A 27,875-nucleotide genomic window follows, 5' to 3' on the forward strand; every position below is an offset into this window, starting at 1 on the left:
GCTGACAAAGCATGTAATAGACCCACCAGTCTACCAGAGGATAGCGTGTCAGTGTCACATTTTGCCTCGTCGAGGCGTGAATATTACACAAGTGTTTGATGGTGCAGTACCAGCAGGGGGAAACAACACCACTCACTTAGGTTTAGGAAAACCGGCATGGTTGGCCATAAAATAAGTACATCAATTAAGTTAAATGCGTACGAACGTAACATCACTATTGAAAATGTGTCTTAATACACTATAATATACAACATAAGACAAATGATGTGAAACATAGAATATAAAGAAAAACAAAATGTGAAACTGCAGAGAAACTTCTGTTTTTTATTTATTTAGCAAACAAGGTGTTAATCTGACACAAAACTGTAATAATGCTGTTTCACTTTCACGCCAGCAAACTGTAAAACAGTTCAGCCGTTTTGTAATATACACTATTATTAGAAAACCTAAATAAAAAAACAAACTAACTACACATTTTAATTTCCTCTGCTGGCTGAGAAACCGCTCCAACCACTGTGCTTTTGAAACATTTTCAAAACCACACTGGAGAAACTCTGAAATCCATCAAGCTGAAAATTAAGCTTTTTTTGACACAGAAAGGTTTCACCTGCCAGCAGCAGTAAACTATTTTATCCAGCCTACCAGTTGAAACGTTAGACCGAAGCTGTGGCCCAAGTCTGAGCAACTTTCCCACTTTAATTGGACTTTTAAGTATGTACTGCATTTACTCTGGACAAAATTACAAAACTATATGTACCGCATACTCACTCAGTAAGATGCCAATGAACAGACTATATTCACTCTGTATTTGTTATTGATTGTGCTAATTTGCCAGAAAGCAATGCACAACAGAAATGAAGGAGCTGCTCAAAGCTGGAAAAGGAATAGTGGTGTCTTCAAAGTTGCCAGTAAAATATTGATAGCAGAGGATGGTTTCGATCCATCGACCTCTGGGTTATGGGCCCAGCACGCTTCCGCTGCGCCACTCTGCTGTCAATCACCCCAGATGGGACTTGAACCCACAATCCCTGGCTTAGGAGGCCAGTGCCTTATCCATTAGGCCACTGGGGCTTCTGTATCAGTGTTGCATGGCAAACAAATAGCTGAAAATGTGGGGAGCGAGAGACAAAAGCAGTGATGTAGTGAAACAACAATGCTAGAGTGCTCAGCAGTCTTTGACTGTTTTCCTGACATCTGCAGTCTGTACTGACATCATGCAACGATTTGTCTGAAACTTTTGTCAATTTTATGAGCCCAATTGTCCTCTTTACACCCCATCAGTACACATTGGAAGCAGTTGAAGACTTGGGGCTCTACATTACCAGACACAGACTGGTTTTGATCCATCCAGTTCACCTGTAAGCATTTGAAATCTCAAAGTCACTCAGCTGCCCGTAAAACACTGTTAGCAGAGAATGGTTTTGATAATAGTTGTGACCTTTGACAAGATGGCAGCTGGTTGCTTTGTGATTTTGGATCATTAACTCTCAGAGTGTTTACAAATGTGGGTTTAATCCATGTCATTCTGTCAGTAAGCAGTGGAAGAGACTGCCCAGAAAAACACTTTTAGCAGAGGATGGTGTCATTCACCCCAGATGGGACTTGGACCCACAATCCCTGGCTTGGCGAGCCCAATTGCCCCCTTTACACCCCATTAGTACACATTAGAAGAGCAGTTGAACACTTGGGGCCCTATATTACCAGACACAGACTGGTTTTGATCCATCAATCTCAGGAGTTCTCCTTTAAGTAATTGAAATGTTAAAGTCACTCAGCTGCCAGTAAAACACTGTTAGCGGTGAATGCTTTCGTTTGTAGTCGTGACCTTTAAGACTTTTATCAAGATGGCACCACAGCTGGTCGCATCAGAGTGTTGCTTTGTTTATGACAGTGTTGCTGCTGATGATCCAAACAGGTTCAGTGTTACAAATGAAGATCCTCGAGTCACGTGTAAGAATAATTTCTCTGTGTCCTCTGTACTACAAGGACCCCTTTGTTTCCAACGGGGTTAACGTTGTCAGTAAAGTGGAGGTTGAAGTCTTTTGACTTTTCTTAAAGCATTGATAGCAGAGGATGGTTTCGATCCATCGACCTCTGGGTTATGGGCCCAGCACGCTTCCGCTGCGCCACTCTGCTGTCAAATCACCCCAGATGGGACTCAAACCCACAATCCCTGGCTTAGGAGGCCAGTGCCTTATCCATTAGGCCACTGGGGCTTCTGTTCAATGCTAGAGAGACAACCTACAAGACGGAAAGAGGGACATAAACAGCCTGACAAAGTAAAGCATTGAAAACATGGGGAACATGAGACAAAAGCAGTGATGTAGTGAAGCAACAATGCTATAATGCTCAACAGTCTCAGTTCAAATGACATCTGTTAAATCACATATTAATGTTATTACAAAATGGTAAAGTACAATATCTTATTGTATACTAAGAGTAAAAACAGTGATTAGACAGTTGTAGATAGTACATTCTGTGCAATTTTACTATTGGGTTATATAGTGAAGATGCTACTGACATCAGAACCAGACATTCAGAGAGAGAGAGAGAGAGAGAGAGGTCCTTTCACTGTCTGAGAGATTTGCTCTGATTGGTGAAGTGTAATCAGACTGACTGACCAGACAGCTTCATGTGTCTGAAAAAAAAAGCAGCTTTAAATACTTAAATACATGCCTGATTACCTCCTAAACCCCCATCTCTCTCTTAATGACTAAATTATCCCAGTTATTCACTCAAACTTCATGTCGCCCACATGCAGGGCTAATACACACACACAGAAACGACTTGAGTGTAATGAGTCCATTACCCCAGCCATTCAGTGGACGGTAGTGTGATTTTCTTGATGATAGATGGCAGTTAGAGATACCTCGTCTGTATCACGCACTGCACGCACAAAAGAGACATTTCCCTGTAAAGCATTAACTGAAACACATACAGAACTAAATCACATTGGACACACCATCTTAAAGAACACACCCAAGTACTGTATATCTGAACAAACACAATCACACAGAAGCAAGAACATTCAAGAGGCACACGCATGCACAGAAAAGGGGCATTTACTGTTTACCGTTTTCCACACACGTAAACATGCAAAAGCACATTTATGGGAAGGTCTTATGGGGCATTTACACCAAACACGATATTATAATATTGTAGCCGTCTGTAGTCACCCAGAACTCTACGATAGCAAATCATATTTGTACAGAGACCGTACAAAACTCTGTGTATAAATGTATGTGTATAAACCATACTCTGTCTATGGTATAAACAATAACGTCTAAAAAAGGTAAAAAATAAAATAAAAATTAAAATTCTGAAAAATGTCCAAAAAAAAGTCTGAAAAAATAGTTTGAAAAAAAAGTTTGAAAAATGTTGGAGAACAAAAGTCTGAAAAAAATGTCCTTTAAAAAAAAGTCTGAAAAAGGTAATAAAAAAAAAAGCTTGAAAAACTGTCCCAAAAAAAATGTCTGAAAAAAAGTCTGAGTAAAAAAGTTTGAAAAATGTTGGAAAACAAAAGTCTAAACAATTTCTAAAAAAGGTAAAAAAAAAAAAAAAAAAAAAAATTCTGAAAAATGTAAAAAAAAAAAAGTTTGAAAAACTGTCCCAGAAAAAGTCTGAAAAATGTCCAAAAAAAAGTCTGAAAAAATAGTTTGAAAAAAAAGTTTGAAAAATGTTGGAGAACAAAAGTCTGAAAAAAATGTCCTTTAAAAAAAAGTCTGAAAAAGGTAATAAAAAAAAAGCTTGAAAAACTGTCCGTAAAAAAAAGTCTGAAAAAGGTAAAAAAAAAAAAAAAGTTTGAAAAATGTTGGAAAACAAAAGTCTAAACAATTTCTGAAAAACGTAAAAAAAAAAAAAAAAAAAAAAAAATTCTGAAAAAGGTCCCAAAGAAAAGTCTGAAAAAATGTCCGTAAAAAAAAGTCTGAAAAAGGTATAAAAAAAAAAGTTTGAAAAAAAGTTTGAAAAATGCTGGAAAATAAAAGTCTAAACAATGTCTGAAAAATGTAAAAAAAAAAAAAAAAAAAGTCTAAAAAATGTAAAAAAAAAATAGTCTGAAAAAAAAGTTTTAAAAATGTTGGAAAACAAAAGTCTAATCAATGTCTAAAGGTAAAAAAAAAAAAAATTATATGTAAATAAATTGTATGTATTTATGCTTAAATGATGTTATGTTGAGTGTTGATGGAGCAGCTACAATGTTATTATAGCGTCACAGCGATCGATCCAAACTCCATTCAGAAAACAAGCATTTCAAAAGTTGTTTGCTTATCGTCTTGCGGACAGACCTGACAAAGCCTGAAATCAGACTTTATTACAACTCTGCATTATTATGTACTTATTTCGGCATCCTTTAGATCCGTTTATTGTAGGGCTGTCAATCGATTCAAATATTTAATCAGGATTAATCGCATGACTGTCTATAGTTACTTGCACAGTTTTTATCCGTTCAAAATGTACCTTAAAGGGAGATTTGTCAAGTATTTAATACTCTTATCAACATGGGAGTGGGCAAATATGCTGCTTTATGCAAATGTATGTATCTATTTATTATTGGAAATCAATTAACAACACAAAACAATGACAAATATTGCTATTGTTTGTTGTTGTTATTTAGCCTCCAGTATGATATGCTTGGTACCAATGGATTACTTATGCTTTCTAGTTTCATATGATGTCAGTGTCTTCACTCTAGCTTTAAAACTGAGGCCGCTACAACTTAAGATCGCAAGTTGCGTTAATGCATTAAAGAAATTAGTGGCGTTAAAACGAATTTGCATTAACACGTTATCATTAACCTAACTTTGACAGTGCTAGTTTATTGCAATTAAGTCACAGCACGATCTGTTTTTGGGTTCATACCGCTTTAGTAAACCAGATCAATTCAGCCGATGTGTGGCTTGCTACATACAGTGAATACAGCTCAGTGAAATTCCGTCGTATCTGGGACTTCCACAACATGTACAGAGCAACAGTAGTTGTTATTTCGGCCATGGCTGATGAAACGTTGTTGGAAAAATTTGCTTCGCGTCTGGTGTGAATGCAGCTTTATACATAATCACATACAGAGACACATACACACACACACACAACCACCTTAACTGCTGTCACAGTTACACTTGCAGCTGCTGTCAAACTCGTAACTGTCACATGAGAATATAAAGATTCATCGTCACAATCACAGAATAAAGCTCCATGAATGCCTCAGAGGAGGTTTGGATGGTATATTAAGTCGATGTGAATCTATTTTCCCACATGGAGAGAGTCATGTTTTATTCATACAGCATTCACTTAGTGAATTGGTTTGCCGGAGACATTTAAAGTTAATCAGTCACTGGAGAGTATGTGAGTATGAGTGTCTTTGTGGAGACATTGGCTTTGACCTTTGACCTCTATACTGCAGATTACTTGTGACGATTGTGATTCAGTCGTTTAAGCTTATATTGCTGTTTACCCCCCGGTGTCTTTCTGGAGAAATGCCCGACTAATAATGTAAATGCAAATGAGTCCTTTTCAATTTCATGCTATTAGCATGCAAATTGCTTGGTTATACTAAACGTTAGATTAGTTCATCAGTGTCCAGATGCATGTTTGCTCATGTGAATGTTTGTATATTCAATTTAGATTTCCTCGGAGAAAAAATGTGGTGCACAAATAAAAGTTTGAGTAGGAAATACATCTTAATTTTATCTATATGTTGTGACTTTATGATGGATAAGCCCAGTCATCCCCAGCGACAAACTGTTGAGGAAATTTAAGGAGCCATAAAAAGCTGCTTTTATACAAAACCCAGATGAGCTGTCTGTTTTTAATAAAGTAGAAGGACGTTGTTTAGCTGTGTTGTGTTTGAGAGAAACAAGCCTACAGACACACAAAACGGGAGCTTATTTGACCACCGTTGGACTTAATTTAAACCAGATTCAAATGAATTCGGGTTCAACTGTAATCCCATTCACTGCGCAGGGGATTGAATATTTATTCACCCACAACATTTCAGCTGTTTTGATGAAATTGTAAAAGGCTACGTAAAAAATATCAACCTGTTTTATTGCTTGTAAATCGTCTGTTAAGACTTTCCTTCTCTCCCCACTCACTCTTCAGCTCAGTGTTGAATTTAAAGACGTTATTACTGTTCTGGCTTGTCATTGCGTCTTGGTTAGTTACCTAAAACTTTACAAAAAAATCTCCTAAACCTTGAAATATATCTCAGCATATTTTTGAAGATCCAGCACAGAGAAACAGGAAATACAAATAAATGCCTCTGGTCTGGTTTTATCTTCCCAAGAAACGAATAATCTCTTTTTGTGGTGTTGAGGTTGAAAGTTAAAAGACCTGGGTCCTTGGTGTATGTTGTACGTCTTCCTCCACTTTCCCCAACATCACCTTTCTTTTCTCTCTGTGTACCAATAAAGCACAAAAGCCTTCAGAGTGATATTAAAAATCAGAAGATATTTCATTATTCATTTATTCTTTCAGATCTGTTTCTATCTAGGCCAGTGCTTTCCAGGCTCAGGGCTGGGGATGTTGCTGAGATGTGGATTTCACTGGGACGGTTATCTGGCACAGAATCAGGCTATTCTCTGTTATTAATTTTAATGGAGGCAGTTTCCAACGATGGCGCTACCATTGCTTGTCACGATCGAAGTCAAATGGCAGCTGTTTGCTCATCCCACACTTCAGAAAAGACTCCAGTAACGCAGAAGCTTCTTCTGGAAGAAGGCCTTATTTTGCAGGTTGTTTGAATACTAATTTGCAAAAATTTAAAGTAAAGCTGTAATGGTACATGTCCACAGGGGCATTTTTTATCGCAAGGGATCGCCTCGCTCCCCATCATTAAACGCTTGATGGGCTGCCACTTGACACAAAGCACTAGGCACCTGGTTGGACGAACGCTTTCCCTCATTGGCTGCTGCTACCAGCTTTCAAACCAGAACCAACATGGCGGCTCATTTGGAAACTTTCTTCTCTTAAATTACGAAAATAGTTCACCGAAATGTGTTTCTGAAAACATTTTATGCGAGAAATAAGCCATGCAGTTGCTGAATGAGGTTTCTCGGGAGTTTCCAGAGGCGGCGAGTCGTGTCGGACGCCCCTGATGTGAATAAAGTAGCCTAGACCTCAACTTTTTGCGTATGAGGAGCGGCCAACGTGATGCCCCATCTCTCGCCACGCTACCAGAATGCATTGCACGGCTGCTTACATCGACAATGAATTGGAGACATGGAACGGACGGAGTCAACTAAATGGGACCATAATTTACTAAATGAACATCATGCTGTATTGAAGAAGACTTGAAACTAGTGATTGAGACCATAAACTCATGTTTACAATGTTTACTGAGGTAATAAATAAAGTGAGAAGTAGGCTCATTTCCTCATAGACTTCTATACAATCAGACTTCTTTCTGCAACCAGAGGAGTCGCCCCCTGCTGGCTATTAGAAAGAATGCACGTTTAAGGCACTTCCACATTGGCTTCACTTCTCAGAACCGGAGTTTGCCCACTGGTTTGAAATCCCTTTTCCAGAATATTTAGAGGGCCTGATGAAATTTTCTTGCAAAGCAAACTTTAGGCCCTTATTAAGACATAAAAAACTCTGATTAAGTGGCTTGGAGCTTAGGGGGGTTTTCCCCTCTCTCTGGACAGAGACAGTGAAAGTATAATTACATCCTTGCTTTGGCAACAACAGCCCCTGACAACAGTGGACATGCTGTACATTTTTCCCCTCATGAGGTTTCTGGTGTTAATATCAGCGGCTATCTTTAGCCTGAAGCCTGTAATTAAGCAAAAAAAAAACCTACAAGCTTCATATTTCTTCTATTTCCCTTAAGTATTAATTTACTCCAATCTGCCCTGTTGTCAATAATCTAGAGCTGAGTTTCTCACCTCTCCTCGGTGGCTCTTACTGTGCGTCAGCATTTCTATATAACATTCAAGAGACACCAGAAACGTTTTCACTCCTATTACACAAATGCTGTGCACAAGTGGCCAGGGGATTGTTATTTTATTTATGAGCTATGGCAAAATAAATTCATCATTTATGTCATATCGGCTGGAAAACTCAACTCAACTTTATTTATATAGAACCTTTCATACAAACATGCAGCCCAAAGTGCTTCACATAGCAATATTAAAACAACACAAATAAAAAATAAAAGCAACAAAAAGTGGACAACAATAGATGCAATTTTGCAAGACTGAAAATTACAACAATAAAACAATAAAATGTTAAGTAAAATAAAAGTCAATAAAATAAAATAAACACCAGGGATTCAATTATTAAAATTTAAAAATTAAAATGACTCCCAATTAAAAGCCAGATTAAAAAAAGATAGGTCATTAATTTAGAAAGAAAATCTCTGATGTATGGAAGAGCAAGGTCATTTAAAGCTTTCTAAACAAGTAAAAGCAAAAGCTTTAATAACCCTGATCTGGACGTCTTGGGTTGTTTCTCTTTTCAGCTTTGTGCAGACGTATATTTCTCACTGCATTCCTTTCACTTTAGCTGCATGCGGAAATTTAATCCACAAAGACACACTTGACTAATTGGCCAGCTGGAAAACCAGGAGTAGACGGGATCAACAGTGTTAAGACCAAATCTAACCAGCAGTTTACCTCATTAGCTGTAGATTAGGGCAGGCTGGAGATGCAGGATATGAGGGCGTGTAGACACATAGCGGATAGTTGGAGGTTCATTCCCAAAGGAAATATCAAGCTGTCACTTCTACAATGATTGTGACGAATTTGATCGATTGAGTATAAGATAACTTGAAGGAAAATGGCAGCTACTAGACTACAGTCGAGCCTTCGATTAGCGCTACATGCACAGTGGCACAAAACATCTGATCTTTAACCTTTGGTGTTAGCGATCTGACATTCCCATAGCGGTGTAAACAAGAAGAAACCACAAGATTGAGAATTAAATTCTTGTGGTTTCTGTCTGTTTTGTCAGTGATGGAAACATCAGACAAGTGCCACAAAAGGTTGGAAGTCAGACTTCCTTTTCCTGTTTAAATAGAAGCAGGACTTATCAGAAAATAGAGAGGATGTACAGCAACAGATAGTGGATTTTTATCATCTGGCCGGGCTTTCAAGTAGGGATTCGTCATAAATTTGGCCCTCAAAGCTGGTTGTAAATATAAATCTGAACTCACTGTAACCATCATAACTATCCATAACCTTCACAGGACAGCTGCTTTTTTTTATGGGCGCCCATTTTTAAGATGTAGAGATATCATTATTGCCCATTTGCCAGAGCAAATGTCCACGAAGCATAGCGAATGTCTAACATGCTTTGATGTCGAGCCAAGAAGTAGAAGCCTCAGACAATTTAAAGACCGCAGTGATTTTTCACTCTGACGGGTGCCGACGTACAGAATTTCAAAGTGTCAACTTCGCTCTTACGTAGTTAAATTCATGCTGATGATTTTGCTGCTCAGAGTACTCACTAGTCTGTGAGTGAATACAATAGAGATTTTCTGGAGTATCTGTCACCAGACCAGACCACTAAGGGAGATTGTTTCCTCTTGGGGATAAGTCAACTTCAGAGTCATAGACCTCAAATCTCAGCCCCACCAGCATGATGTGGTACTTATTCAAGTACATCTAAAGCTCTGAAGTCAAGGTTATGTGTTTTTTTAGGAATAGGGACAGCATTTCAAATCCTAAAGGTATGATTGCAGGATTGAGAGGATTTTTGTTGTAGGTGAGGTTATTGTTTGGAGAGGGTTTTGCTTTCCTGTCCTCTTACCTTGGCAGCATTAGGAGTGTAGTGGTAAGATGAAAACACACAACTCTACTTGCTTAAGGTTAGAGTAAAGCCCTGTTTTGACCACAGGAACATTAACCCGGAACTAAGAACCTTTTGAGGAACACATTGCGTTTCGACCGCAGTGACCAGGGGTCTAAATGAAGTTCCGGGGTCATTTTTCCAGTGCCCTTTTTAACCCTCCAAAAGGCCCTGGTTGAGTGGTGGTACTTTCTGAATGTACAGGAACTTTCGGGGTGGAGTTTGCGGGGATGACCGTTGCTGATTGGTAAAATACACACAGCGCCACTGCTTCAACTGTACCGCTTCATTCATAAAACAAGGGAGTACTGTAGTGTCGATTTAGGACCATTTTAGGACAAGGGCCCTCTCTTCCTGACTCGTTTTAAAAAAATTGCGCGAGCATGCTGAGAGGGCGTGCGGTAGAACAGACAGACAGCACAGTGGTGCTGTGAATGAGAGAAAAATAAGTTATTTTTTGATTGTTTCATGGCAGTTATGTTTTAAAGCACAAATAAATAACCATCAAACACTCTACAGATGATTTACTGTGGAGACAGAGGCTCTTAGTTTCATTTTCCTCCTCTGCATTTCATTCTTTACATCCAACATGCATCGGTAAATACTATGCAGCAATAAATGTGTTCTTTTAGATGAAACGGGCGGACACACTGAACTGCAGCCTGCAGAGTGTGTTTACCAACAGCACTCGTCCCATGACATGTTGCTTTTTCATACGTTGTCGGACTAATTTGCCTAATCTTCGCAGGTCTTTAGACCGCTATGGAAACGCAGACAACATTGGACTGAAGGACCTTTATAGTTCCTTGAAAAGTAGTTTCTGGGACTAAAAGTCCCAAAGAAATTTTGGTGGAAACCTGGCTAAAGATTACCTTCAATGGTTTAAGGAAACCGGCATTGACTGCTGGTAGGAGACAAGATGGTGACTGCGATCATCTGTGGTCTTTTCTCTTTGTCTTTTTCATTAGGAAGAGGAATAAATATTGTGTGTTCAAATCGAAATATCAGGAAGAGAAAAGGACTTGTTATAGCTGTCCGTCTAGCCATGAGCAAAGCATTTAACCACCAACATTGTTCTGCACTGGACGCCTCCCACATGAGACTGTATGCAACTGTGTGAATGTGAAGCAGAGAAAACAATGAGTGTTCCCAGTGAACCTTCTCTTAGATAAATAAAGATGAAAACGATAAAAAGCAAACAGTGAATGGGCTCTAATGTGTGTGTGCAGCAGCACGGCGACACAGGCCGAGCAGTCTGATGATGATGAATAATCATAGGCCTTGAGGTCGAAGGTCAAGCTGTCCACGTGGGTCTGTTCTGTCGGTGACACAGTCCAGACGTACTGCGTCTGGGTGTTTGGCTATAATGTTTCTGTGTGTGTGTGTGGGCACATATGTTTGAATGTGTGAGAAGATTTGAGTCCATGTGGAACAGGAAGAAGAATTAGTTAGTGTGCATGTGAATGATGAATAATTCATTTACATTTATGTTTATTATTTTTATTTTATAGGAACAGATACGTAACCATAGAACAATGGCTCCCAACCTATAGGGCATGATGCCCAAAGGGATTAGAGGATGAATCTGACAGGTTTGCAAGATGTATCAGAATACACAGCCCAATCGCACGATAATGCGCAAGGTAAAAACGTGCAATAAGAACGCCGTTCTTGCTTTAGGCGTGACTCTTGTTCGCCATGTAGTCTGTACTGACTGCAATGTAAATGCATCTTTGTAAATATGCTACGCTCAGAGCTAGTGATGTAGAAAATGAAGTGAAAAAGACTGCTTATGGGGGGGTGGGGTGGGATGGGAGGTGGATATGTCCAACAAACACAGGACTTTTAACCAGGAGTACTGTATTTTGTTACGTTAGTGACGTTTGTGCCGTGTTTTTTTTGTTACATTTATGACGTGTTTTTTATTGACGTGTGTGTTTTTTAGTGACATTTGTGACGTGTCCGTTCTGTTATGTTGTTTCCATACGTATTGTTCTTAGTTTCCGTACTTATTTTAAGGCCAACCATGACGTTTTTCCTAAAGTGATTTTGTTGCATAAACCTAAGTAAGTGGTTTTGTTGCTCCCTGCTGGTGCTGCACCACATGCGTTTAATATTCATGCCTCATCGAGGCAAAACGTGACACTGACACACCATCATCTGGTGGACAGGCGAGGTTATTACACGCATTGGCGTGGTACCAGTTTGGACTATAAGATGTCAGCCTGATGCTGGTCCGATTTGAAGATGAGGGGCATCGGGAATGAAAATGAGCATTGGACATGACATATTGTCATTTTATCCTATGTAGTGTGTGATAGTGGTTAGACAACTGATTCTGCATCCAGGACACCTCACAAGGATCCAACAGAAAGACGAGCATGTCAGAGTTTTGGATGCCGTTGTTTTTTACATTACTCATTCTTGAAATTTGTCTCTCTTGCCTGATCACGTTTGCATATTATGAAAGTTGGAGAGACGGCAAGCTATGATTGATTCTGACATGACAAGTCATGGCTCCAAGAACACTGACAGCGTGACCATCTCAAAGGGCATAAATGCAGTGTGATGTGATCTTGGCGTAAGAGAGAGCGAGACAGAGACGGAGTGAGATTTTATAACTGCTGTATGCATGCGGACATGTGTGTTAGAAATGATTTTGTGTGTGTTCATACTTGTGCATGTCTCCACATGAGTGCCCATCTGTGTGCCTATGGGCTTTGTTCCCAGGCTTCTGCAGGCCTCCCGCTGTAATTGCACCAGTAATTGGTGAAGTGATAACCCCATTTCCACAGGAAATGTGCCCCGGTTTCCTCGCCCCCGCCACCATCGTCCCCCTCTGGTGGCGCAGCCAACAAAGTCCTCCCTTTGGGAACGTTGCACCAGACAGCTGAAGTTCCCTGGGGCTCGGCAAGTAGATGAACAGACGGACAAAGACAGACGCACAAACAGACACAGAAACAAAACTGCACACGTGTAGCTAACAAACCGACATGGACGATGCTGTAGACTGTGAGGGAATAATTGGATAGATTAATGATAAGTGTAGCTTGTGTGTCTGTGTATATGCAGCAGCAGTGTGTGTGGATGTAAAAACAAGGAGAACTCACTGTAAAACACCAGGAAAAACACAAAGTTGGACTCCCATGAGTGAGATAACGATTGGAAGAGAAACTTGATTCTTTCATCATCCTTTCTTTCGTTTGTTTCTCATATGTCATATTTCTCTGTGCCAGTGCGAACTCCTGCAGGGCTTACAGAACTATTCTGATTTGTTACTTGATATGTGTTGCAAGTCCTGCACTGAGTTGGGGAAGTTTCCTTCCTAAAACTTGTTATTGCTCATAAACTGTTGAATAATTCAGCATGCTAACCAAATTAGCAAACATCCTACCTGTCCAGCAGTGTGCAGGTCAGGTCGTCATCTCAGCCCTGATGTGTTGTGATGCCAGTGTGGAAAACAGTGCTGACATTACGGTTTACCAAACAACAACAACAAAAATCTCAGTCTAAACAACATTTGAAAAACAGCTGGATCAGCACAACACGGAAGCTACATTTTTCTACTTTAGTTTGGCATCCAGGAGTATTTACTTGCACGTTGCATAAAGTCTTTTGCAGTGTTTTGCTTGTGCGCAGGTGTGTTTGTTCATGGGAAAGCCAGCACAGAGATGCACTGCCATGAGTTTGTGTGTGTGTGTTTGTAGTACAATGCAGGAATGTTCTTAGCTGTATCACACGCCACACATTTTCTCTAATCACATCAAGGTCCATCAGAGCTCCCATGACCAGCAGCCTTTAATCTAATATTCACCATGGATAAAAGTATCTACCACTAATACACTCGTATATATACACAAACAGTATATAAACAAAAACAGAAACTCAAGGAGGTAAATATGGATCGGCAGAGGCTGGCACTGCTATAAAGGAACCATTCACGCACATTTCACCGTGTGTGTCCGCGTGTGTGCGTGCCTGCACCGGCAGGATTATGTCTTAGCGTTTCTGTTCTTTTACGTCTTAACCATTTACGTCTTTGATTCCCACTGACAGGAGTCAGAGGCCAATTGGCTCGGGTCAGAGGTCACGACCCTCGTTGACCCCGCTGTCAACTTGATGCTGATAAGAATGGTTGCACTCAGCAGGCGCGCGTGTGTGCTGCAAGTTTATGTGAGCAGAATGAGCAGATTGCGCTGATTTCATAGAACAAGGAATCTCTTTTTACTATTATAATAACCTATTTTATATTTCTATATCGTAACTTGTAGCTGTAGTCTGTTAAACTTTTGCTGACATTAAACATTAAGCAAGTGTGTGCTACTTGGTGCTTGCATATCACAGTGGTCAGGCTGTTCTCATACACCGTTCGTAGCTACCTTCAAAAAAGTAATGCAATGTAATCCGTATATCCCACAGAATCAAGTTGTATGTAATTCACGTAATTGCAAACCAGGAAGTATAGACAAACGTCACGTAGGGAAGAGGTCGAGGTGTTAGCCCCATACTAACTATTATCCACCGTACTACTATCACCATGTAAGATAATTGGCATTTCTAAACAGTCTCAAGTCAACCCTATAAAAACAGACTGTTGTTTGCATGATCCTGTTTAAATCAATCTAAAATAAAAATGTAATAGCTACAGCATTCATTCTTTTTGCAGCAGAAAGCTAAGGCTTCTGTCTTTCACATTATCATATTGTACATGATGACGTCATTATGTTACGTGCAGAACGTAACATAACTCTCGATCTGCTCATGAAAATAAGCATATCTCAAAAACTAAAAAAATATTCATAGTTCAAATAACTAAAGAAATATTTTCGTCATGTTTCTACATTTAGAAATCATCAATATGTTTTGTGTTGATTTTGTAACATTGTATGAATGTCTGATTTTTGTATATGTTTTCAATACTTTTGTCAATTATTATGGTTTATTGACTTACATGACCTTTTAGCTTAGGTAGCACAGATTTTAGGGATGTGAAGCATTTGAAGATACGCCAAGAAATCACAATAAGCAAAAATGCCAAGAGCTGCTAAACCGTTTTTCGTTGTTTTCAAAGACAATGACAATAAAGTCTCTATTCTATTCTATTTTTAAAAAATGCCAATGTAGGCACTGATGGACCATTTCTCATGCAGAGTTCAAAGGATTACAATAACAATGGTAAAAGTTAAAACTCAATATTTTGCTATGAAAAGTCATCATAAAGAGCTTTCAAGAGAAATTTGAAATTGATGTTTTCAAGTGACATCTTTATCATGTTTACTGGCTGGAAAATGAAAGTCAGTGAATATGTGGAAGTTATTATACGATCTATGTCAAACTCAATAAAATGACAAGCTACATGGTAGCTGGAGGATGAAACGATCAGTTCTAAAGAAATATTGCACAGGGAACTTACTGTAAATTATCTTCTTCATAGAATGTAATTATAGTCACTCTGTACTTTTAAACCAGCTTTTCCAACAATATAAAGTGTCTTCTGATATTTTTCTGATATTCTTTTGCCTTATGTTCTCTTCTCTCTGTGCCGCATGACAACTCATTATTTTGGTATCAGATTGTTCTTCCAGCTTTCAATGCAATTTGAAGATATTTCGGAGCCGAGAGTGATTTAAAAAAAAAAATCAATTTTAATTCTGAAGTTTTCTGAAAAGGCTGCAGAGTTGGAGAACAGATTACCGCTCGGTCGATAAAATCATCACAGACGAATGCTGAAAATTTCTCTCACACTTTCAGTACGACTTATAAAAGCTTTCATTCAGAAGTTAGTGCAGACTCTGAGGTGAATTGGTTGACCTTTCCCGACCGTGTTTGGTTAATGGCCGAAGATTTAATTAAGTCTTGGCAGGTGTGTGTGTTAATATCCTGTTGAATGTTAGGTAGTGACAGATAGCCAGGCCGCGGGGCACAGATGGCGCTTTTTGTGTCCTGAAATATCTGGAAATGTGAGTGGTTGATGGTGAATGAGTATGTGTGTGCCCTCCCATTAACTAAATAGCTTTGATGTCTTGGAAAAACACTCCATTATTCCAAACAGCCCTCTGTGTTTTAGCCAAAGTGTTGATGAGCGGTGTGGGCCAAATCATTCATCTGTGTGTGTGTGTGTGTGTGTGAGACATGGGAGGTGGAGGGTGTGGGGTGAGGAGGCAAGGCCAAGAGACACCCCTCGACACACCACACACACACACACCCCCTCACAAAATTATGTCGGCATGGTTGCTGTTTCCAAGGCAACTGTCCCAAGAGTAAGGGTGGGGTGGGTGCAGCTGGTGTTTCACGACTGTATATATGTGTGTGTGTGTGTGCATGGTGGAGAAAAGAGTGTGTGTTTTCATGAATAAGAGCCATTCATCGTTGTGAGGTCAAGATGGGACACAAAAAATTTCCAAAAATTCTGTGCATGTGTGATTTAGAGAAGTTGAATCCAGACCAAGAAATCGTGTGTGTGTGTGTGGAAGCTGAATCTAAATTTGTTGCAGTCTGGAACATGTGCTGCTGACTCACCAATTGCACCCACTTTCTTTCTTTGTGTGTGTTTTTACAAAGCCACTCTCAGTTCCCTCTTGCAGATCTGAGTGTCATCTCTTTGTCATAATGCTGATTTAATGCCCTCTAAAGTGAGGATGTGTGCTGTCTGACCCAATAGGATCCCGTGATGGTAACAGATGCTGAATGTCGCTGGTGTTTCCACTGCAGAGGTGGTTTCACATTCAATTAAGCTGAGCTTTTCCCTTTCTATTGAATTAAGCGAGGTCATGCCGCTCTTGTGGCGCACAGACTGTAATTCAGATGAAGTGTCTGATGTGTGAGGAGGCAGAGCAAGGCATGAATTCCAACAGGGTTAGATTCCCCATGAAGAGGGCGGCGGAAATGTCTCGTCTCCAAATGGGCTCAGCATTCAAATAGTTTATCCCAGGCAACTGGCAACAAAAATGGACTTCGCCTTGTTCTATTATTAAAATTGGATTGAATGATTTTTTATTTTTTTGCAAGTCAACATAATGTTTGAAGCAAGTCAAGTATAGGCTGAGGGGGAAAAACATAAAATTGCACAGGAATTTTTTTCTGCTTCGGTACCAAGTCAATGCCAAAATCCTTAAAACGTGACGATACTCGTTTTTCTACATTACCACAGGTACCGTAAGTACCGCCAGGGCTCGAGACTAACGGCACCTCGTTGTCTCTGAGACGATAAAAAATGTTTTTGGGACGCAGTAAACTCACTATCAATGCATCCGGGGGACGCACCCTATTTTCCCCTGATAACGCCACACTGTGAACAACAAATCTGTGATGAAATTGGCAGGACGAGAGCTAGTTAATGTTAGTCGTTAGCTCTGTGCAGGACTGTGCTGCTTACCAGCTGCCATTAATTCACATTATGATGCATTCAGGCTCTATCCAGAAAATTTGTATTATATTAGTATTTTAACGTTATCAGGATGTGTTGAAATGTGATCTTGTAAAATGAGTTTTTTGTTGAGAAACTTGAATAAGTCCAGCTGTTGGAAGGAGATGTTATTAAATAGGTAACAGAGGAAATTTTGACCTGTTTAACTTCATAACAAAAACCAGTATGCAAACAGTAATAAAGGAGTGGATGTTGAAGTACATGGGATTTATTATTTTACTTTTGTTTTTTACTGTGGTATCGGATTGCTATGGAGAATCGTGGAATTTCACTGGTACTGGTATATCGACTACTAAATTTCTTGTATCGTGACGTCCCTAAATCCTTCATCAGCTGGTCATACAAATGTCATGTAAAACAGGAAACAAGACCGCACTTCAAAGCACCGTAGATCGATATTTCATAGCAGAAAAAGCACAGGTGTTATTAATAACAATAATAATCACTGCATTGCAATTCTGTGTGCTGTTTCAGGGCAGGGTGTTGTTCATGCTGGCTCAGTGGTTTGGATTTCTGGGTTATCTAAACGGAACGGAGACATTATTAATGTCATTGCTTACAGCTGTGCTTTTTCTGCTATGATGAGTCAAAATGTGGTGGAAAAGGTCAACTAGAATGACAACTGTTTTCCGTTCTGACACCAGTATGACACTGCTGCTAAGAGGACAGTGCACATACGACAGCAAAAGACTTCATGTGCTGCAGTGAAGAGTAGAAAAATAATCATATTTTTGGTCATCATTCCAATCGGTTTATCATAACATTTTGCTGTTAAAATTCATCGTTAAGACATGGGGGTAGTGGTGAACAAACAAACAATTAAATCTTGAACAAAACAAACATAAAGAGTCACGATTCTGTTGAATTCATTGTGCTGCTGATGCACACGCTGGGATCAACGAAGCCAAGATCAGTGTGAAGCAAAACAATTTACGTCTCTCTGACCGTTTGCTGAATATTAACAAAGTATACCCACTGAGCCAATAAGCAGAGATTTCCCACTGAGCTAAAGTATAGGTTTCTACCTTTAGTGTGCAGAGCTTTCTTCTCCTACTCGGCCTGTTTCTCTGTTTCAGATTATCTCTCCATTTCCATTGACTCATGCCTTCCTCTCTCTATTATTCTCTCCTCATTTCTTTTCCACTCATCCATCTCTTGTGTTTTCTCCTGCCTGTCAGCATGTTGTGGTTCCTCTCATTGCTGTCTGTCTCCAGCATCAGTCTTTTTTTTTTTTTCCTCCTCCTCTTCTTCCTCTTCATCCTGTTTTCGTAGCCTTCCATGAGTCTCTGCCTTTCATTTTTTCTACTCGTCTCTTCTCCCGTTCGCCGTTCTGTCTTCCCTGCTTTCCCTCACCTGTCATCATTTCTCACCCTGTCATTATATCATTTTTCCTCTCACTTTTGCCTTCATCCGGCTCTCTCACCCGTCTCCTCCTCAATCCACCTATCTATTCATCATCCTTCACTCTGTTATTACGCTACAATTTTCCCCTCACGCTCTCGGCTACTCTTCCCCCTTCATCCTCCTTTCCCACTTTCCTCCTCAATCCACCCGTATGCCCATCATTCCCCCCCAGCCCTGTCATCGCAACATGATTTTTACAGAAGCTGTCTCCTCTATCCTCATCAACCTTTCCTGTCCAATCCCCACCTGTCTCTTCCCATTCCTCCTCTTCCTGTTCATCCTCATCATCATCAATCAATATTTATTCATTTCTTCCATCAAGATTTCTTTCACTCTGCTCTCCTCCCCTCCCCCCCTCCTCTTCCCTTTCTTCCTCATCTGTCTGTTATCGTGTCATGTTTTGACATTTTTCCTATTCTCATCTCGCAACCGTCTTCACCCATCAGACCGTTTTCATCTTGTTGTCACTTTGCCATGTCATTTTCCCATCCTCTCTCCCTCCTCCTCCTCCTCTTTTTGACTTTATCCACCTTTGCTATTTTACCCTCTCACCGTTACTTTGTGATTTATGTGCACGGTGAAAAATACAGATGCAATGAGAAAAGTGGCAATATTCAGTTCTGTTCGGATCACACAATTACACGCCAGCCAGGAACCGTACTGTAAGCAGAACTCACATGGGCTCACAGCATGGAGCTTGTTAATTGGGCAGAGTTGTGGAAACCTGTCATCCCACCATGTTATACATTTTGATGAATTTGGCTCGGGTCCAAACAAATGACTTTTTACACATTCTCTTTGTCTGTCGCTCGTACCAATTTAAAAGTACACGAGGACGTGACTGATTATGAATTTCTATCTGCAAATCACATGAATGGTTTTCTGAAGACATGTCTGACGCCTGGGGTTTACCGCTTGGTGGCATCTTTAGTAAGCAGAGCGAGAAAATCCATATTCGTGGGACTGCATGAAATGACTAGCAGCACCTGCATGAGTGTTAAAGCTTAAGATATCTGTTAATCGAACACCCTGTTAAAAAACTTTATTACATTCGTCATATACATAGCGATACATACATGAAGTGGGATAACTGCATTTAGGAGCAGTGGGCTGCTGTGAATCGCACGGGGAGCAACTTGGGGTTCAGTTATCTCACTCAAGGACACTTCCACCTGCAGACTGGAGGAGCCCTTGCCACTAAGCTACAGCCGCCAAAACACTGATAGCAGAGGATGGTTTCGATCCATTGACCTCTGGGTTATGGGCCCAGCACGCTTCCGCTGCGCCACTCTGCTGTCAAATCACCCCAGATGGGACTCGAACCCACAATCCCTGGCTTAGGAGGCCAGTGCCTTATCCATTAGGCCACTGGGGCTTCAGTGACAGAGTTAGAGAGACAACCTGGACAATGCAAAGAGGGACATAAACAGCATGAAGCAAACATGACAAAGCAAAGCATTGAAAACATGAACAGGAACATGAGACAAAAGCAGTAATGTAGTGAAGCAACAAATGCTATAGTCCTCGGCAGTCTTTGTCTGCAGCACAAACTGTTTTCCTGACATCTGCAGTCTGTACTGACATTATGCAATGATTTGTCTGAAACTTTTGTCTATTTGGCGAGCCCAATTGCCCTCTTTACACCCCATTAGCACACATTAGAAGAGCAGTTGAACACTTGGGGCCCTGTATTACCAGACACAGACTGGTTTTGATTCATCAACCTCAGGAGTTCTCCTTTAAGTATTTGAAATGTTAGTCACTCAGCTGCCAGTAAAACACTGTTAGCAGAGAATGGTTTCGATTGTAGTCGTGACCTTTAAGACTTTTATCAAGATGGCACGACAGTTGGTCGCATCAGAGTGTTGCTTTGTTTGTCAGTGCTGCTGCTGATGATCTAAACAGGTTCAGTGTCACAAATGAAGATCCTCAAGTCACATGTAAGAACAATTTGTCTGTGTCCTCTGTACTACAAGGACAGCTTTGTTTCCAGCGGGGTTATCGTCATTAGTAAAGTGGAGGTTGAAGTCTTTTGACTTTCCTTAAAGCATTTATAGCAGAGGATGGTTTCGATCCATCGACCTCTGGGTTATGGGCCCAGCACGCTTCCGCTGCGCCACTCTGCTGTAAATCACCCCAGATGGGACTCGAACCCACAATCCCTGGCTTAGGAGGCCAGTGCCTTATCCATTAGGCCACTGGGGCTTCAACAGCATGAGCACACAGTGAGTTCCAATTTAAAGCAACAGTATGGGAGGCACAAACATTGGCTTTCAATAACACAACAATGGCCCCTGATGCTACTGTGGCCGTAACAGAGACAACAAAAAAGAAACAGAAAGAGGAGGATGAGACTGTAAAGCTGCAAAAAACAATTCAGAGTGATTTTGTCAGTTAGGAAGCAGTGGAAGAGACCGCCCAGTAAAGCATAGATAGCAGAGGATGGTTTCGATCCATCGACCTCTGGGTTATGGGCCCAGCACGCTCCCGCTGCGCCACTCTGCTGTCAATCACCCCAGATGGAACTCGAACCCACAATCCCTGGTTTAGGAGGCCTGTGCCTTATCCATTAGGCCAATGGGGCTTCAATGACAGTATTAGAGAGACAACCTAGACGATGCAAAGAGGGAGAAACATAACAAAGCAAGGCATTGAAAACATGGGGAGCATGAGACAAAAGCAGTGATGTAGTGAAGCAACAAATGCTATAGTCCTCGGCAGTCTTTGTCTGCAGCACAGACTGTTTTCCTGACATCTGCAGTCTGTATTGACATTATACAATGATTTGTCTGAAACTTTTGTCCATTTGGTGACACCCCATTAGTACACATTAAAAGGGCAGTTGAACACTTGGGGATGCACATTACAAGATGCTGACTGTTTGCGGGTGCACATGCCTGTGCAAATAATTTGTGCTTTGTCTCTGGCATGATCTCTTATTCTCGATTTAGGTTCAGCCTATGTCACTGTTTTAGAGCTAATTGTTTTTGGAGCTTGAAGCAGACAAAGGACTGAAACTCAGGATATCTTCGTCTTCCAACTTCCAGTCATTGAAAGGTCTTTAGGGCCAAACAGCTGCCCGTAAAACACTGATAGCAGAGGATGGTTTCGATCCATCGACCTCTGGGTTATGGGCCCAGCACGCTTCCGCTGCGCCACTCTGCTGTCAAATCACCCCAGATGGGACTTGAACCCACAATCCCTGGCTTAGGAGGCCAGTGCCTTATCCATTAGGCCACTGGGGCTGTTACTGGTGAATACGGCCAGTTTGAATGGTCTTGTCCTCATTAATTTGAACAAACTGATATGAGTATGATCTCAATGAATTTACCATTTCTCTCACCCCAGTCAGCCCTTTTGCCATCTCCTCATCTTTCCATGTATTTTATATCCAGTCTGTCATCATTTCTTTTCATTTATTTCTTAGTCTTGCCATCGATCTCAACAGTTCCCACTTCTCACCACGTCTGCCAATCTCTCCTTTTTTCTGTTTTCCCTCTCTTCCTCTGTGTTCACTCCTCAACGCATTTCATTCATCTATAAGTCTCTCCATCTTTTCTCAACTCCTCTCGAACCATGTGTTTTCTATTAAACCCACATGCCAACTAACATGATGTGTAGCATATAAAGAGCAGATATAACAGGAGGGTGTTGAAGGTATTCAGAGTCATTCATTACTTTTTTCTTAGATCCCACATCTGCCTCTGTCAGCCGTAGTTCAGATAATTGCCATGTGTTTGCAGAGGCAAGGCTGTGGGGCTTATTTATAGAATAAGGGGCAGCCACAGTGATGTGTCAGCAAACAGATTTATATTTTGACGGATAGATTTCTGTTTGTTGGTTTGTTAAATGTAGCGGGCAAAGCAAGAAGTTTTACCTTTTGGGTTTTGTAACCCTGAGAAGTCCTACAACAGGATAGTGTTGGATAATTGCATTATCTTTTTCATTTCATAAGTCCAGAAGAAGTTGAAGAGGTTTTGACTTTATCAAACTGCATTGAAATTAGGGCTATAGGTGATAAGGAGAAAATCAAATATCACAATATTTTTTACCAAAAACCTTGATACGATATTACGACGATATTGTAGAGTTGACTATTGGTGCTCTCACAAAATATTTACACAGTGAGATTTTTGATGAATAATGATCAGTAATGTGGATATAATGTCTAAGTGTGTAAAGACAAAGCTACAACAGTCTTGTAAGTTCAGAAAATTACATAAACTTTACTGTAATGCAGCATTTAAAACCAGGAAAAGACAACACTTATGCCATAATATGATACTACGATTAGAGCTGTGTATTGGCAAGAATCTGGCAATACGATGCGTATCATGATACAGGGGTTACGATTCAATATATTGCGATATATTGCGATACTGTAAGCAAGGTGATATAAAAAAACTGTCATTGTATAAAGAACACACTGCCATATACATAAAATCAGACATTGAGATTTGCATTTATCACAGTCCCTGTAACATCCAACAACATACAGTAGCACTACTTGGGATGGGTTCCTCACTTTGCAAATGAAGTAAGGTATTGGCTGAGTTAATATTTGCAATTTAACTGTTGATTATGAATCAATATGTGTTGACATTTTTTTTGAGAATCGTTACAGTATCACAAAACATAATGTCACGATACTCAATATTTTCTTACACCCCTAATTACGATATCCGAAATGTAAGACGATATATAGTCTCATATCACGATATTGATATAATACTGATATATTGCCCGGCCCTAATTGAAAATCTGATGGAGACAGATACGTCATTAGTTAGCTTTCTATTGCAGACTTACGTTTGCTGTTGATCTTTACAAAAATGGGTTGTCAGTGGTAGAAAATCAGTGAATTTCTCACACACACACTATACACACCAGTGCCTCCTGTATAATTCAGTGAGGTAGAGCTGCTAGGGTTGAATGATTGATTCTCAGTAAAGGTGCCCATGCTGGAAGTTAACACCACCGTGATATTGAAAGGAATATTGACCAGATTATATTCTGTATGATCTTTGTGTCAGTTCAGATTCAGCCGCTTGAGGAAACACGGCGTATGTTTGAGAGGGGTTTCTCCATCCCTGCAAAGGAAGAAGCACCGCATGAATGCCCACCTGATACAAAACTATACATGATCTCTCTTTTAATAAGAGTGAAGCTGAGTTTGCTGCCGCAGTGAAAGATGATAAATCATTAATAACTCCTTTAAATCTTCCCCTGAGGGAACCAATATTGTGTGCTAAAGCTACACTGGGTAATAATTTATGTTAATTACAAGCTGTATTCTCCCATATATCCCATTTCTCCTTAGGGTCTGGTTTATACACTTAAGATTGGAAAATGTAATCTTCTACCTCTCGTCCCTTTGGTATTGCATCTCAGAAGGTTGCCAGGTTGCTAAACAAGAGTATACTGTGTGCGATTTATCAACATTATTGGCCCGACTTTCTGGGTTTTGAAGTTCAAACCGTGTTTTATAAGCTCTTTCTGCCTCTCACTGCTATTTAGAGCTGCCAACGTGTGAAGCCATGCCTGGTGCTGCTTTAAAGCCTATATGTTTATGCTTTTAGCTTTGTGAGCCGACGCCAAGTCCAATCCACCGAAGAACACTTGGCAGTTCAAATATGAAAGTTAACACAAGACAGACGGACGTGCGATGTTCTCATAGTTCTCATAGTTCTCATAGTTTACGTGGTGAAACGGTGTAATCATTTCAACAACATTTAAGCTGCACGCTCGTTATCTGTGCTTTCACAATCACTCGTTATCATATAATCTGTCTGGAGATGTAGTTCAGGTACAGTGTGTCTGTTTGTTTGTTTGTTTTTCACAAAAGATACATTACAGTTTCTTTTCTTTGACACGAGTGTCCAGTGCGATAAGAGAAAGGAAGCTGCAAGACAAACAATTGACAATTGTGTGTGTGTGTGTGTGTGTGTGTGTGTGTGTGTGTGTGTGTGTGTGTGTGTGTGGGGGGGGTAGATACTGCAGGTGTGGGAAAGTTTGTGTCTTTGACCAACATGTTAGTTTATGTGATGGTTTGTCTGTTGAAAAATTTGCTTTATAACTGGCCTCAAAATCCCTGACCATCTGTTACTTTAACAGATATTTGTAATGGGTGTTATGTGTATTTTTTATTTGATCTTTTTCTATTTTTTTGATGTTCCTTATACCCATGCCTGTGTGTAAACCAAACTCCCCATTGTGAACATTAAGATCTTGACTCTACTCTCCCCTATGGAGCTTGAGTCAGGAGTCAATTAGCTCACTTTAACTTGGCATGAAGACTGATGGTAAAACCACAACTTGCCTGGAGAGTGTATTTTTTTTTTCATACAAGTGTATTTCATGTTAATTTCTCCCAGAATCCCTTGAACATTTTCAAAACGGAAAGGGCCGTGAGCCGATCTCCGCTGATTGTAATCCTTCGTTTTGTCTTCCCTCTCCTCTGACAGAGCTGATCCAGAACGGCCGCCTGCTGACGCTGCCCCTGGTGGCCGGAGACCTGCACTCCCTGCTGCCTGACGAAGACAGGAGGCGTCTGTACGTGGCCATGAAAGATAACCTGCTGTCTACCAGTCTGGACGACATAACGCAGAACCCACGCAAGGTTAGAACGGAGGACACACATACCATCCGAGGCATGGTACAATACAAACATGCAGTAGATGAATGCTTGGAGATACACACATAAACACTCAGTCAAATGACAGCAGATTCAGATAACTCATGTGACAGGGCTTTGATGGGACTAATTACTGATGATAAGAGGAAGAGGAAAGTCACACCCCTCTGATCAACTATCTTTCTCTAATCCCTTACTCTTATTACAGAAATACACATCTTTTCTTCCTCTGTCCCTCTTTTGACCCGCCCATCCCCCCGACCTCATCCCTACGCAGCACTTATTGCTCTTTATACTTCACGATTTTGTGGATTATATACAAATTGATTTTGTGACATATACACAGATTACAGTGCATTACTTTTCGTAGGTATAGCTACGAATGGTGTATGAGAACAGCCTAAACCGTTAAAGCTGATATGTACTCTAATCTACTACTCGCACACCCTGAATGAGATATGAAGCTCCTTTGTTCCATTTTTCTTTCCAAACTGACATTAATAAATACCAAGATAATAGGTTCCAGTCAGAACACAAATTATTTTCTGCACAGTCTTACCTCCCCCTCTGTCCACGCTCACTGCTGAAATTTGGATCAAGTTATGAACAAAAGCAGAGACAGATGATCAGAATCATCAGGAAACACACAGCAACCTGTGTGCAGCCTGTTAATGAAATTGATTATGTTCTGTAGCCTATTTATTGATTTCTTATACCTGTGAGTGCAATGTCTGATTTAGTGGATTAATCAAGTTCATTTTAGGTGTATATCAAGATTTTAATGACCAGAATGCTCACATGGCATCAATAATATGAAGCATCATGATATTAAGCTCACTAAAACCCCGAGGCGGACCCCCTGCTCTGCTCTGCTCTGCCCTCTCTAGATCCAGCTGGTCAAGTTCCCGCCCTGACACATAATATCACTCACTGATATCACTGATATTTGTGTCACTACACACTAAAGTCCTGCAATGCTACTCACCGATGGTGCAAATGACAAAATGTATCCAGCATCAGAGTAAGCAATATTCATATACTGGAAAAAAGGTCCACTTGAAAAATAAGTAAAACAAAAAACAATGAATACATGGGGGTTTTTGCTTGTAATAAGTACAAAATCTGCCAATGGAACAAGTGAAAATTCACTTGGTAAGATTTCTTGAAATATGATGTAATATTTAGGTCTTCCGAGATAAAAGAGATCTAGAAATTAGCCGGGAAACTCATTTTGATCTATATTTCACTAGTATTAGGAAGTGTTGTGTGTCATAATAAGCCTGTAATGCTCAAAAGTAGTACTTTTTTCATTTTACAAGATATTCAAGATGCATTGTCTAAAAACGAATTGTTACTTGTTAGGTGATTGTGTCAATTAATTAGACTAATATTAGGGGTGGAAATCACCAGATCTAAAACTGATCTTTTTGCGATTTTTAACATTTTGCAATATGCTGAGTATTGTGATAAGATATATTGCAATTTATTACCTTTTTTAAACTGCAAATTATGTTTGTCAACATCTGTTTTATCTAACAACAGTTTTCACTCTGTTCATCTCAGTTTTCATTCACACATCTTGAGGTCAAAGGTTAAGGGACCCCTTTGAAAATGGCCATTAAAGTTTTCCCTTTCCAAAATTTTACATCTTTAGCATCAATTTAAATCAATTGGTACCAATGGATTCCTTAGGTTTTCTGGGTTCATATGATACCAGTATCTTCAGCGTTGAACACGCTACAACCGCCAGAAGACAGAATAGCGGCTGTCGGATTGTTAAGTGGTTAATAGTTTATATAATAAAAGAACGATACTTGACGTCCGTGTATCAATACAATATTGCCAAGCAAAATATCGCGATACTTTTTTACATTTTTACCGGAGCCCAAACAGGAAACACAACAAGTTTTAGGTGCAAAGGGACATGACCTATGGCTGGAAATCAGTTTAAACCAGTCTGCTTCTTTCAAAAAATCAATAATGACTATTAGATTTAAGTTTCAGGTTGCTGCAGCTTTCATTTAAAATCCAGACACACGTGGTGACGGTTTGCCAAGCAGTCTGCTTAAGTTCAGGGTCAGAGCAAGGACAGCCACAGTGCCGCCTTTTCATAAGTCTGCCCTGCCCGATCAAATCAATACCCTCATCTGTCAGACGTACACACAAGCTATCAGAGAGCCAAACAGGTAGGCAAGCAGACAAACAACCAGTGAGACACACAGACAGACAGCAGTCATGCTGGCCAGCCACCCACTCAGCCAGGCAGTCAGCCAACAAAAGGATAGATAGTCATAGTCTGCTCATAACTCAGCTCCGTGCTGGCTGTAAAGTTATATATTTGTACATACAGTATTTATAGTCTGTTTATACTGTTCCAGCTCGTGTTCAGCTCTTTCCCTTGTGGTGTTAAAACCACTCGCGGTGCCATATTCTCTACATTTCTGTTTATTTTCTCTGCTACTGAGCTTCTTATCAGTGCAGCACGTTATTCCTACATTTTTCATGATTTAAACCTAACACATACTTGGATATATGCGCAGTCTTGCTGGCTCAGTAAAACAGATTTTGGCACAGAGATGGACACGTAACTAGTTCCTCCAGTCCATCCCAGTTCAGAGCAGAGTG

At 40.2% G+C, this 27,875-nt stretch overlaps 1 protein-coding gene and 9 non-coding genes across 11 annotated transcripts in view; 1 reads left to right on the forward strand and 9 right to left on the reverse strand.

The window, feature by feature from the left end:
• The window catches only part of sema3h (sema domain, immunoglobulin domain (Ig), short basic domain, secreted, (semaphorin) 3H), a 70,831-nt gene that overhangs the window by 4,883 nt on the left and 38,073 nt on the right, over window positions 1-27,875 (forward strand). For both annotated transcript variants that reach the window (XM_037773675.1, XM_037773674.1), the window contains exon 2: window positions 25,081-25,235. In XM_037773675.1, coding sequence (XP_037629603.1) covers window positions 25,081-25,235 — 155 coding nt within the window. The remainder of the gene's footprint in view (window positions 1-25,080; window positions 25,236-27,875) is intronic.
• On the reverse strand, window positions 921-992 carry trnam-cau. Its single transcript has one exon. It is a non-coding gene; the product is annotated as a tRNA-Met (tRNA).
• On the reverse strand, window positions 999-1,071 carry trnar-ccu. Its single transcript has one exon. It is a non-coding gene; the product is annotated as a tRNA-Arg (tRNA).
• Window positions 2,065-2,136, reverse strand: trnam-cau. Its single transcript has one exon. It is a non-coding gene; the product is annotated as a tRNA-Met (tRNA).
• On the reverse strand, window positions 2,144-2,216 carry trnar-ccu. Its single transcript has one exon. It is a non-coding gene; the product is annotated as a tRNA-Arg (tRNA).
• On the reverse strand, window positions 19,919-19,991 carry trnar-ccu. Its single transcript has one exon. It is a non-coding gene; the product is annotated as a tRNA-Arg (tRNA).
• On the reverse strand, window positions 20,671-20,742 carry trnam-cau. Its single transcript has one exon. It is a non-coding gene; the product is annotated as a tRNA-Met (tRNA).
• Window positions 20,749-20,821, reverse strand: trnar-ccu. Its single transcript has one exon. It is a non-coding gene; the product is annotated as a tRNA-Arg (tRNA).
• On the reverse strand, window positions 21,710-21,781 carry trnam-cau. The gene has a single exon. It is a non-coding gene; the product is annotated as a tRNA-Met (tRNA).
• On the reverse strand, window positions 21,789-21,861 carry trnar-ccu. Its single transcript has one exon. It is a non-coding gene; the product is annotated as a tRNA-Arg (tRNA).

Source organism: Sebastes umbrosus, chromosome 6, assembly GCF_015220745.1.
Source record: "Sebastes umbrosus isolate fSebUmb1 chromosome 6, fSebUmb1.pri, whole genome shotgun sequence".
Lineage (NCBI taxonomy): Eukaryota > Metazoa > Chordata > Actinopteri > Perciformes > Sebastidae > Sebastes > Sebastes umbrosus.